This window comes from Falco rusticolus, chromosome 12 (genome assembly GCF_015220075.1).
Source record: "Falco rusticolus isolate bFalRus1 chromosome 12, bFalRus1.pri, whole genome shotgun sequence".
NCBI lineage: Eukaryota > Metazoa > Chordata > Aves > Falconiformes > Falconidae > Falco > Falco rusticolus.
In genome coordinates, this window is record NC_051198.1 from 593,022 (window position 1) to 607,134 (window position 14,113).

The 14,113-nt window shown below is 38.5% G+C and overlaps 1 protein-coding gene across 4 annotated transcripts in view; it reads right to left on the reverse strand.

Annotated features, from left to right (window-relative positions):
- RALGAPA2 (Ral GTPase activating protein catalytic subunit alpha 2) overlaps positions 1-14,113 on the reverse strand; it is a 136,466-nt gene that overhangs the window by 54,175 nt on the left and 68,178 nt on the right. For all 4 annotated transcript variants that reach the window (XM_037405406.1, XM_037405407.1, XM_037405408.1 and 1 more), the window contains 5 exons: positions 11,964-12,735; positions 11,582-11,653; positions 10,475-10,598; positions 9,353-9,508; positions 1,684-1,842 (listed from right to left, as the gene is read on the reverse strand). In XM_037405406.1, the coding sequence (XP_037261303.1) occupies positions 1,684-1,842; positions 9,353-9,508; positions 10,475-10,598; positions 11,582-11,653; positions 11,964-12,735 (1,283 nt within the window). The remainder of the gene's footprint in view (positions 1-1,683; positions 1,843-9,352; positions 9,509-10,474; positions 10,599-11,581; positions 11,654-11,963; positions 12,736-14,113) is intronic.

Consider the following 14,113-nt stretch of genomic DNA (forward strand, 5'->3'; position numbering starts at 1 on the left):
CTGTGACGCGTGGAATGCATTCACACTAACAGACTTACTATTGTCTTCTCTCAGAAGCTTTGTCGAGCAAAGACTGCATCACGGTTTCTGATAATTATATTGCTTAATTAATCAAGACAAAAAAAATTTGCAAATCATTGCCCGGTTGCCAAGCAGGGAGATAAAAAATGAAAACAATACAAGCTGAAGCAATATAACAAAAGTAACAGCTATCTGATCAGAAATTCTTATATAATGAAGCTATTAATGCTAAATCGGTTAATGTTAACATTGCTCCAGGTGTCTCTACTTAGATGCAAACAAAAAGGCTAACATTATGTATATAAAAGGCCAAATGTTGCCATGGATTCTGTAACCTGATAGAGAGGACAGCCTTTTCATTTGATTAGGGAATGCAATTTAAATACCAGGGACTGAAGCCAAACAACAGACATTTCTCTCTGCAAGCCTCTTTCATTCACCCTGGGGTCAGTAGCTGGTGAACAAAAGGTCAGCCACACTTGCCCTGGAAATGTCTGGATTAATTTTATTACATTGTAATGGTTTGTACTTTAAATGTAGGGATAACACTAAATTTCCAGTTAGCTATTATTCTTTCTGCCCGTTGGGTATTTTTGACTAGTATGTAAGATGACATAGCTTTTCTCGATTGCTTCATAGAATTTTCAAGCATGTTCATAAGGCTAAATTCTGATTTTTCTGACAGAACTTTAAAAGCCAAAATTCCCAAGAAGAAAACTGCTGAGCTCAAAATCAAGGGTAGGAACCCGCCCCCACTATTCCAATTTATAAAAAAATTTCAGTTTGAAAAAGTTTGGCAAGCCACTGGTTGTTAGTATATAATGGCTCTGCCATTCAGAACTCAAACAATAATGTATACAGCTGGTAAATATGTCATCTGATGTATGCATTTTTCCACAGCTGGTTGTTCTCTTGGACAAATATTGTCCCTCATATAAGGGAAATGTTATTTACCACACCAATTACTTCCATGAAGTATATTTTATATACATTTTTGCATCCGTAATGTACCAGACAAGAATTTATTGAAAGTAGCTTTTTTTGTATGTGTACACAGACGTACATACACACACAGATGTACATATACAAACACCCCTGACATTTTCCAGACAAAAAGCTGTTTTTTCAAAAAAATGTCTAAAATGTGGTTGCTTTAACAATGATTTAAATAGAAAATACTAAACCTCAGATACGTTGTTTGATATAAGGGTATCCAATCCCTACATCATCCCACCGAGTCAGATTATGATGACTGTCTCAAAAACATGTGAGGTTATGCGCAATACCATATGTACATCAGTTACCAAGCCTGGGTAATTATATATATGTATAAAAAATACAGGGTGAATTAATAGCAAATGAGGAACTTAAATCTTTATTCTTTTGCTCTTATTGCCTTGCATTGGAAATTCACAATGATTTTAAACGTTGCCCTTTGTCCAATAACTCCTGTGGGTTGAGATTTCTGAAATATCAGTAATTCTAGGTTTAAAGTAAAAGCTCATTGCTCAGCATACTTTTAAACTGAGATGGACAGACTATATTTTGTATTTCCTGGAACAAACCCCCAAACTCTAAAACAGTGAGTTTTATTTAAGGAACAAAACTGTTGGTCACTTGTATAACACACATGATAGATCCAATAAAGCAGTCAAAACATACCTCTGGTTTCTTCATTATCTCTATGAAAAACATGTGATTCTTCATTGGATAAATAACAATTAAAACATCTCCAAAATCTGTTGGTATAATGCCTCTGCGGTAGTTCCTAGTGTGTTCAGACCAGACGATGTGAACCTCATCATTTCCCAAGTGACGAAGCTGCAACAGCAAATTGGCTCTTTATTAATCAGAGTGATAACAACAGTTTATGAGGGGTCATGGCACACAAATTGAATTACAACGCTCAATAGTAGAAATATTTCATTACAGAAAAAGTTAAAATATTGTTTTTCTCCAGTTGCTCATGAAAAGATCAGCTAAATAATTCGCTTCATTCAGAACGCATTGTTGTTTGATGGCTTAATTAAGTAATTATCGAACTAGCCATTAGCATGATATGTAAATGTACATTACCTGCAATAATTTAAGATGGAAATCTGAATTACTAGAACAAAACAACCAAGAGAACACCATATTCCAGCTAAAATAAGGTAGCTGTCACAGAAACATGAAATGCCTCGACTCAGGATGTGAAGAAACTTTCCATCATGAACCACTATTCCTGAATTTATTACACTACAAGTATCTCCTTGCTGACTCTGTCTGGAGAGGACTTTTGTTTGAAAATGTAAGCAAAATGTCTGGGCAGTGTGAATTAGAGAAGAATGGGAAATACTGTGGGAGTTACCTTTTTATTTGGAGCAGAACTGCATAAAATATGTATAAAATTTAAATGTGACATTCACAAAATGTATCTGAAAGCCTGCATGTTTGCTTTGTTATTGGAGGAACTGGAGGTGATCTAACAGATGGCAAATAGTATTTGGCAATCATGTACAAGCTACACACAATAGTTTCAACTGTAAGCTTTAAAGTTAAAATTTAATCCATATGCAGAATGCCAGCCCAAAGCATAAAGAGAATTTAAGCCCCACTTAAAGCTTAAAAGACCACCCCCACCCTGCTCCCCAATTTGGTGCTAGCCCCTGGAACAATGTGCACAATAGACCTAACAAAGAAGCCAAAACGTAGCTCTGCCTTCTTCACCATCTCTATGCAGGGGAAAAAGAAGGGGGGCGGGGGGGGTATAATAAAAAAGGTAGTGATTTTCATTGGTAAACATCAGCTAAGTAATCTCAATCCGCTTCCTATCAGCCAATATTGTACCACTTCATTTTCCCTCTTCAGAACCAGGTAGCGCCTTTAAAAGTAGTGACTTTCACCCCTACATATTGGATGGCAAACTGTACCCTAGTTGTAAGAGAAACATGGCACAACCATAACACATTATGAGAATCAAAAAGTTAAAACTATGAACTTTTCTTACAGTTTATACTGTAGCAGAGTAAAATAAAGCTAAGTTCATAGACTGACTTAGATTCTTCATTTATTTTAAATTAAATAGAAGATAGAGCTGTATTTTATTTGCACCTACAAATAAAAGGTATTTTCCGTTCTTTTGAAAAAGATACAAACAAAAAAATTGCATCTTATAAAAACACAGAAACATTAACAAGACTATTACTAGAGATTCTTACATGCATAAAAATCAGTACAAACTGCTGTTCTCACAGGCATCCTGATTTCTGTGCATTCTTATATTTTCTTAATCGCTCAGTAAAAATAAAGCAACACCCAAGAAAATACTTGTCTTGATAATGTCACAATACAGACTGATACATACAAAACTAAGCAGTAATTTACAGATACAACAAAATTCGGATTTCACTTTTCTGTGAACAGCTGCAGCTAGGTCACCTTAAAAGTCATTACAAGTAAGATGTAAAGTTTAGTCCTAAAAGCCCCCCCCAAAAAAAATCTGTCTGGCTGCAAGACTTTGTGCACAACAGGTTCTACACACTGAGGACCGAAGTGTTTGGCAAGGCTGTTCCTTCCCAGAATATCTGGCTATTCTCAGCCAAAGCTGAGCTGTAATTTTCTATGAAAGCTGAGCGAAGGAAGGACCCAGCTCACACCAGCTGTATTCAGAGCAGCCCAACGGCAGCATATTTGTAAGCAGCACCCACAATTTACGAGGCAGAATCCAACGCATCCTAATACTAGAGTGAGTTCTGGCACCAGCTTCACAACAGAGGAAGCCCACAACAGCAGTGTTTAGCAACTTCTGCTTTAAAGAGCGCAACAAATAAATATGGAAACAGATTTCTTTAAGGTGATGCAATTGTCACAAAGTGAACACAGCACTTCTACACAAACAAACCGTGAAGAAAAGGTACTGCGCTGCCTTGCCTCCTATTGCTTTTAGAGTGATAAATAGCATATACCACTATAAAAACAGTATCCAAAGAGCACTTAAGAGACCATTTTTAAATCACAGGGAACTATTCTGCTAATATTCAAATACTTTTCACACTAAAGAATCTCCAAACACTATGTACTACTATCGCTTCCAAGAGAACAAAATTCAATAAACAGGTAAAATTCAATAGAAGAAGTTAGAGCAATCGATGCTTGCTGTGCTTGAGACAGGAAGTGATAGCTACCAGCTCAAAATCTTGCAAACATCATGTAATAATAAATTACTACAATCCTCATCACGTGCTAGTAACTCATTCTGAAGCTTGAGTTACTACCTATCATTGTTTTGAAGTCATAGTCTTAATCTTTGTATTTATAAGATATGTTACAAATATAAAATTGGTATTAAGCAAAAATATTTATTCTTGAAAGATAATTTCATTGATAAAAAGCAGTATTATAATCTTATCAGCGAAAAATTTCCCTGTATTGCTCATTCGAAATAAAAGCTGTAGGCCAGACTCTGTACCCTGAAGGGGACCAGCAAGTTTTGCTTAAAGGCCCAAAGTAACACAGACAATGCTTTTGGAATGGAGACCCATGCTGTACTCTCCATGCAGTTTAGGGGCAGAGAAAATAAAAAGATAAAAGCCCAACACATTAAAAAAAAAAAAACAACAAAGCAGCCATGAAGCAAAATATATATTAAAAAGCAAAACCAAACAACAGACCAGCTCAACCACAAGCAGTCAGTTTTTTTAAGTTTATGGCCGACTTGAACCATCTCTCTACAAACGTTCAGGGAAGGCAGCTCTTGAAATTGCAGCTGCCTCTCCTCCCTGAGTGAGCTGACTGTGCATGAATTTTTAGCTTGCACATAAAAGCGGTTTCGCTAACACGAACAAAATATATACATTCTCAGGCGCAGCCACAGCTTGATGGCTCAGCTACGCTGAGCACCCCACGCCTGGAAGCTGGGTCGATGTATAGCTTCTGATGTGCATCACGCTGTCGTTAATCATATCTGGTCTGTGTTTCCTCAGCCCTGAGCCGGGCATCCGAGCGCAGCCAGCAGCTCCAGAAGCTACGCAGCCAGCCTCGGCACCGGGAGGCTCGCCGAGCCCTGACGCTCGCCTTCGCTTGAGCAAATAGTTTTCAAGGCTCCCCGCTTCGGCTGGGCTGCACGCTGACTTGACTGCCAGGCAACACGCCGCCGCTGACACTGGTCACGGTACACACCTAATGGCCTGACCTCCTTTCCCTGCTAATTGCATTACACAGCCAGCTGGCTCCAGAGAGGAGTCGTCTGTTCGACTGAAGAATTTCTGCTTTTGGGGAGGCAGGGCTGCTACTTTTGCTAAGTAACAGTCGGGCCTGACATCCCCATTGTCTGGCTGACAGTGTACCCATCCTAAAATCTAAGTTTTATTTGTAAATTAACCAAGAAACTTCCTGCCAGAACAGTGCTGCCTGGAGACTGATAATGTGTGCCTTTCATTCCCTTTCACTCTTACTGTATCACTGCCAATTTGTTTTTCTGCTGCTCGCCAGCCCTAGGCTATAAAAGCCTTGTAAGACATAAGTGCAATTATAGTCCTGGAGTCAAATGAATTGGACAAATCCAATACCACAGCTCTGTCCCCACTTTGCAAACCCCTACAGCAGTTAGATTAGCTGCTAAAAATCTAATCTAGCTCTAGCTAACAAATTTCTGTGGCGAAGGAGCAAGAGTTCAGTATGGGGTTGCAACCAGATTTCTGAATTGAAAAAGTTCTGCTATGACAATGGAGAGGACTGAATAAATCAAAAATTCTGCAGCTTGTTTTTAAACCGGTAAGTACAATTTCGGTAGAACAAGACAGGGACAGTATGATGCTGTTACTATGACTGATTTTCATTCTTGCCACAAGATAGCCAAATTAAAAAAAAAAAAAGTTTAGAACCAATGATGCTGAACCCTACGGCAGCAAAAGATTATCAGCTGAATTTTGATTATTCCACCAGAAAAGATTTCTTTCAGGGCTAAGACTTATTTGGAGAGGGGTTTTTTTCTTCCTCCTGAAAGAGCAATATAATGTGTCAGCATATATTTCAAATGAAGGAATACGAACTGCAAATTACAACTGTACTGCACAAAAATATGGGGCCAAGTTCATCCTTAGTGGAAGTGTACTTATTCTTATAAATTTATACCAGAAGTGAATTTATCCTATTGTGTTCGGTAAAAATAAAGACCCATAATAATATATTTAAGTAAAATTACTGCATCTGCTTAATTCCCCAGCCCACAGAATTTATGACCTGCTGTACTACTTCCTTGGCCAGCAGGTGGTAAGACCTTCTGTTCAGCTCCAGAGCCTGCAAGCCGAGCACACTGATTGGTATTGAATTCTTTTTGCCTGTCTGTAGGCAAAATAAGCAGAGAAGAAACCACAGAAATTACATAAAGATTTCAGAGATAAGGGGGACCCCCTAGGTTCCAGATAGCATCCATGGGATCCTATTTGATAGAAGCAGGAGAAAAGGCAAGGAAAAAAGTTGGGCCCCCCATTGCATTGTGACTGGCAACATAATCTTCTCCTACCAGTAATACTGTACTCTATCACAATATACAGTTTTATCACAGCAAACATTAAAATGGAGAAGGTATGCAATGACATTGTCATCTGCCTTCCTCCCACACAGTTATGAAAAAGAAGGATTAACAGAAAGAAGTAATAAATATAAAATATTTTTTCAACCTGGACGTACCATTCCAATAATCAGCCCAGCATGCGCTAACTGTTCAGTGAGCAAGTGGAAATATTAAAATACTTCTGATGATCCAAGAGTTGCCACAATCTTGGAAGCACCATTGCATCTGATCACGACTCAGTTAACCAGGTATTGCAGAATTCACAAGCGCAGCATCAACAGGTGTGTGTGGGGGGGAAATACATTTTCCTCTTGTTTAAGAGTATGTTGCAGGCAGTCACATGTTTCTTTTCAGACACACGTGCCAGTTGTGGCCTGCAGATGAAAGGCTGCCAAAAAATCAACGTGGGACTTCTGTAGACTGAGGAATTTTGTCACTAAAGTATCAATGTACTTGCCTTTACATATTTCAGTACAGGGCCTCCACAGCGAAGGTTCACAAGTGGAAATTTCAAGTAACCAACACTTGTAGGGTTAGAAGAGTTCTTCCAGTATTATATATTCCATATATTGTGGATATACACTCACGCTCAAACCACTGGTTTCAAATGCAGGCTAGTTCATCCATCAGCATTTTCAAAGCATTACAGAACTATCAATCATCGAGTAATTTTACAGTGCTTCTGAAATGCATCTTGCCTCCACTCTTTGCTGCAATTTTATAAAATTTGTTAACAAGTCTGTGCTAATTTGCACAAAAATACATGCTTGCTTACAAAAGAGCTGTGATAAATTAAATGAATCTGTTTTGTGCAGAAGCATGGAACCACAGAAGATTATATGTTAAAAAAGACCTCTGGAAGTCGTCTGGTCCAACTCTCTGCTTACAGTGGGGGCAGCTCCTGAAGTCCATTAGGTTGCTCAGAGCTTTGTCCTTCTTTACAGGAATACACAGTTTGATCCCTGCAGGGTTTCATTCCTACAGCAGATTTAAGTTTTTTGTGTTTTTTAAAATCTTAAAGCAATTACTTTGCAGTGATTTCTGTGGATGATATGTACTGGAGTTGGCCTTGTTTCCTAGCACTTCAAGACTTGGAAGCTGGCAACTAACTAAATGCTTGTGCTTTTTGTTTCTCACAAAGAAGACATTCTCTTAAAACAAATATAGGGAATACAACTAAATAGAATAACTAGACTCTCAATGTCTGTGTTATCCCTAACATGGATGGGAATTAGGAGAATTAGTAAAATACACTGTTTGCAATTAAGACCCATTTTCCCCCTTGTGGTAGCTCTGTCAGTCTGTGCTCTCTCCTCTCCCAGGTGATGTATTACTCAACAGCTAGACAGTATTTCACTGTCTTTGCTATGCATCTGTAAAATCCAGGAGCTATGACTTACATGCGGAGATTGGACTAAACAACCACAATCCGTGTAGGAAAAATAAGACTAGGAAAAATATGGTAGGAGTTCTCAAACATGGGTAACTCTGCTGCAAAATAATCTGTTCTCCATATCCATGTGGAATAGGGTAAGAATAAATGGGCTTAAACTGAAGCAAAGTAGACGCCACAAGAAATTTTCTGATGGTACAAGAAGTGGAGCATAGGAATACATTGCCTAGGGAAACTGTAGTGTTTGTCACTGGAGTTTTTAACTAGCAGCTGGATATATACCAGCCAGGAACAATAAAAATACAGATGAGCCCTACCTTGGTAAAGTGACAGAGCCTATACAGCCTCTTAATATGTACCACAGCCCTACTGCTCTACCCTGAAGTACTCTGATTACATTTTTTTCCATAGCCACATAAATCCACTAATATGAAGATAATGAGTTGCCTTCATAAAGGGAAACATGTAATTGTGTTGGGTTTTTTTGTTGCCTTTTTTTTGTGACAGCTATCACAATAAAAAAAAGAAAGGCTCTAGCTTTACTATTAAACGCTGGGCAATTTTTCAAGACCAGTAATCAGAAATTCTACCTTTTTATTTCAAGGAAAAGCACATGGTATTTTGAAACTAACTGGACAACCAATACAATCACCCAGTGACATATTTATAGATAATTTTCACAGCACAATAGTATCACATGGTAGGCTGGATGGCTGTAGCAGCATTATTAACACACATTAACAACCTATGTAGGACAAGTTGCCAATCCTAATTAAGAAGGCAACGATTCAGTATGCACCTAAAATCTTCTTTGACTCTAAGCAGCAGTTGGCAAGCACCATAATCTGAAATCACTCCTTGTTAGGAAAGACAAATGATTAAGTACTGATACCAACAAAATTTGGGGCTGGGTTCTGGCCATCTTTGAAGTAGAGTCTGCTTGTCAGAACGGTGAATAACTGGATAATGGTTTTAAATATCAGCTGGCTGCTTTTGGTAGTATGCTTGTCACTTCTCTTTCACTTCTTTTCTTTCCTGTTATGTGCTGGACGATTCATCTGTAAGGTTTTATTATGCTGCATTTGGTTGTTTTGTTCTACCAAACTACAACAGCTTTGGCAGGCAGAGAACATACAAATGAAATTATTGCTAATATTATTACTAATGGCGGTATTTGAGGCTCCCATGGAAATGTTAATTGCATTTCTGAATCCAGAATTTAGATGCCATTTAATTCAGGTAATATAGCTGCAGAGCACCATGTGGCACAGCAAAGATGGCCTGCTAGGACCAGTTAGCACAATCCATTTTCAGTTTAAACTTCAATTACAAGCACCTGAAGACTACAGACAATGTCTTGAAATGCTCAGGAAATTATTTACCTTTTTGGTAAGCGAATCATCTGAATCTGACGGCATTCTTGTAGACACATGAAAAATAATTTCCACAGTCGAGGTAGCGTAATAGGGTGCTGTTTGTCCTGTGCTGCCATTGCGCTGCAGGCCGCCCATAAACCCACCATGCGTTGAAAGATCAACCTGATTGATTGAGAGTCATAATTAGAAGAAATTTGAAAAGACTGATGAATAAATCAGTATTTATTTATATACCAAGACTTGGTGAATTTACCACTCTTGAATTCTGTAGCCAACCCAGAGAAAAAGGAAGTCTTCCCTTACAAGTTTGTGATCTTTGTGTTAATCTGTCTGTTTCCTATTCCTGTATCTGGCATTTACTAAAACTAAACATCTCTTCACTAGGTACTACGTCATTATCTATATGGCTATTCTACCTTCCTTCCAGCAAACAGCAAGGATGCAAAAGCATTATCATGCGCAGCTGCTCTAAGAGATACGCACAGCTTAGCGAACCCACTCAAAGCATACACTCTGAGAAATAATTATGAAGTGCAGAGAAAATATAAACAATCAGAAGGTTCATACAAAAAGGAAAACCTTAGAAGAAATTATTCTTAGAAGAAATGTTTTTTTGAAGACAAGCCTGTGTCCAACAGCTTGTTTGTTTACCCAACTGCATCAGTCCGAGGATGCTACCTCTCCCTGTAGACCTTGTGTCACTTAAATCCTTGAACATGGAAAGCAGCTACTCAGTATTTCCAAAAACCGTAAATGTTCATGTCATTTTAGGTTACTGACACCATTTCAACAATGCAAACTAAACGTTGTCCTTTGTAAAGCAGTCCTGTGGTTGGGTATGTGAGGAGCTAAAAGGAGCTAAAATTACGGTGAAATTATGCTGTAGGTCTTAATGACGCAGAAAGCGGCAGTGTCCACTGCAGCACCACCTGTGCAATCACAAACATGTAGGATGGGTTCATCTAGAAGTAGCATATGGATTTACAGCATTCTGCTGAAAAGGTGATCATAAGTACTACTGAATATTAACGTGTATAAAAAAATAATCTTTTTTTAATAATTATAAATATGCGGTGATAAGCAATTTGTTTTCCAGTATGTTAGCTTGCCTAAATTTATGACTATTACCTCCCAGCCCAGTCCAGCAACAAAATCTTCATATGCCTGGCTTCCTCGGGCATTGGACAGTATGGAACATTTGTCCTCCTGTCCTTCTGCAATGTAAAACACTGCAATCTTATGCGTTTCACGGCTGTAATTTGATATAGAAAGAAACGAAGGTTAAAGAAGTTTTAGCTCAAAATTATTTTTCAGACCACCTGCACTCAAAAGCTATGAACAAGCAACCATGTTTAACTCCACCTGTCTGTTACATCACTTTCAGTTGCAGAAATGTATTTTCACCAATTATTTTTCCCCATGACCACACTGCAGACACCACAGTTCAGAGAGCAGAGCCAAGTCTATTCCTTTTGTGCATCAGCAAAAGAATTGATGACCAAGTTCCAATTACACAGCTAATCACTTACATCTGTGCAACCTTGCCAACGACAGTAAGATTGCACAGGTGTTAATGGGAGCACAATATAACCTACAGAATTTTAATTATAGGGTGATGATATACAAGAAAGAAAAACATTACTGACTTCCAGATCCTGGGTTGAGTTCTACAAGGCTGACAGTGACAACTGGCTTCTTTGAAAACCAGCTGAGTGGATTTGGTAAGGAAATTGTTGGGATAGAAGAAAATCAGAACTCTGCAGTGCTGCACATATTTTTCAAATAGCTACATGTCAAGTAATTAAAAAGAATATATCATATTCAGAATTCTATTCTGCCACTACCTGGCCGTAAAGCAGTTGTATGGAGATCACCCTTTAAAATACTGCTTCCGACACAGGGATCACTCTGCAGAAAATCATCCTTTCTGAGTTGAGCCAAGGTCACAAAAAAATTTGAAACTTCTTCCCTCCCCTCTCAGCTAAAAAAACCAGGAAATAGTTGCTGTGTCTTATTATTTGCTACTCATTTTCGATTCTATGTATATAGTGCCAGTGAAAATACTTTATCCATTCAGGCTCCAGAACTCTTTAAAAACAAACAATCCATTTTTCATACAAATATTTGTATTGCTAGCACATGCAATTTTAATGAAGTTTTGGTTTTGGCAACTTACTCATTCTGTCTTCGGAAACACTAACCTTATCAATGGTGTGTTTAGTAAGCATTACCTACCATTGGCGGGAATCCAGATTTTTCAGTTCTCGCAGTAATTTTGAATTTTTCTTAAGAAGATGAAAGCTTTTTCTACAAATAGATTAAATAAAAAAAAAATATCTGAAGGAAAACGTAAGACAGTACAGACACAGTATTTTCTCATTCAAATACCTGAGAGAAGGGAATCAAATTAGCATGACTCAAATTATTTTTGTATTGTATTTATAAGCAGTCTACATCTATTTAAAATAATCACTGAAGCAGGTATCCATAAAAGTCCAAAGGTATGCTCTGCCTACCACCCAGCTACATAATTCTCACTTTAAGTGTGTACCTGTTTGGGGGTAGAAGTGAGAAGAGTAAGAGCACCATACACATGTTCTGAACCCTCTCTTCCTACCTTCTATCCCAGGAGTTCATCCCCAAGTCATTTAGCAGCAGCCGACAGAAATAAAAGGATGCTTGAGGTTCAGCAGGACGTGGTGGTTCTTGACGGGCCACCTTCATACCGAACTCCGAGCTGCACTTAAACATATACTCTTTTTCACGGGCACTCTGCCTCATCAGGGCTTCAGCGATTGCATTCTCTTGGTCGTAGCTCATACCAAACGGTGGTGGCGATGGCTCGTTCAGCTTTCGCTGGGGATGTAAGAGACATTCAGGGCTGGTGTTACCAATCTTTTCCAGCAAATGGTCCAGGGCATCTTCTCCGTCTTCCACCTGAGAAATGTCTTTCTGGGAAGTGAAGTGGTGCTCAGAGTTGCCCGAGATCACAAATGCGTTCGTTGCACTCTGCTGTGGAAGGCAGCCCTCCAAAGGTCCGTACAATATTCTGCCATCCCAAGAGTACTTCCCTGAGATATCTCTGACAATTACCCTAACGTCTGAGGGGGTTGCTGCTGGCTCAGTGTCTGTCGTCTTCTCTGCAGGGATTTGGAGGTAAGATATAAGAGTACTGTCATTAAACACAAAGAGCTGCAGGTTGGGACTCCGGAAGACTTCTGAGGACAGCTCGGAGGACTCAACATAGGAGTTGTCATGGTTCTCGCTAAGGAGACTGTGGAGAATGGCAGGGCCTCCACTAAGTGGGTAGTGACTCAGGTGATTCACCAAGTGAGTCATAACCATCCGCGCCGTTAAAGGTATCAACTCTAAATTCCTCCTCCTTTTTTCTAAAATGATCAACAAAAAGAAAATAGATCAGTAACAGCAGCAAGACACCGTTAAAAAAAGAGCATCTGCAAATTTCTGTAAGATTTCAGAAGCTTGCCTTAGTTGTCCTCCTAATTCTTCCTGTTAAAGAAACTATTTACAATCAGCTTCCAAGAAATTCTACCTGTCACACATTTTATTTTATTTTACCACATGCTCTTTGACATTCAGTCTAATGTAACATCCAGGTCTCCACAAACACGCACAAAGTCCTTCACAGCAATCCCACAGCACCTGCTGTCACTAGTTTAATCTGGCAGGTTAAGGCATTTCTCCTTAGCATCTGTATTCCCAGTCATCCCCACAGCAATCATAGCAAGAGAGGGACACAGCACAAAAAGCAAAGGTAAACCAGTGATGCAACTAAGAACCACTGCTTCTTGATCTTTAGCAGCATAGTGCAAAAGTTTATGTATGAGGCAGGAAGAGACTTTCTGGATTCCAAGATGTTCCCTTCAGCACAGGCAAATATATCCGTTATTCCATAGATTGATCATGCTCCGAGTTACGTTGTTCCTCCACTTCTACTGGAATGTTATACCAGAATATTACCCCTTTTTTATAGCCAGAAACCTTATAATTTTCAAGGTTGGTTCATGCTCAATTTCAAACCATTTTTCTTTAGTTTATAGCATTTTCCTCTTTCCTTGCTATTTATACCTTCTAATGCACTTTTAAACAACAGCTACATCCCTTTTCAGCTTTTTCCTAGCCCCGCCAAAACCAAAATTTTTCAGCCTCCTCTCACAAGAGGCTCTTCGTTCTTTTCCTGTATCCTGTAAGTAGAAAAATTTCTGAACTGATCCTTTTCAAAAGCAAGCTAACCAAAGAACTTGTATGACACTAACATATCCAATAGGAGAAACAACTCATTCTACCCAAAATGAGAAATGTACCCGACATGTAACTTTATCCTTCTGCTATTCGCAGCATGTCCTACTCAGTAAGGAACCTGTGCAGAACAGGTTTAATGTTTTTAACTTTTTTGTTCAAAGTACACATACAAAACCAAAGAAAATAAGCTGCACGATGGAAAAAAGGACACCATCAAAACTTGGAAGTACTGTTTTACAGCATCACTGTCAATCCAACATTATCTTGCTCCACTTCATATTGCATCTGTACTTTTGATTCCTTTGCAGAAATACATTAATGCATATTAATATGTGAAATTACTTAAAATGGACATAATTCATAGTTGAACAGCCATTGTTTTAAAGGTTATTTTTAACAACTGTTTGAAATAAAGATGACCTCTATGATAAATCCTTTAGAGATAAAATATATATTTATAAAAATAAATTATTTCATGTGTTTGGATGCATTCTTTTAAGTTGA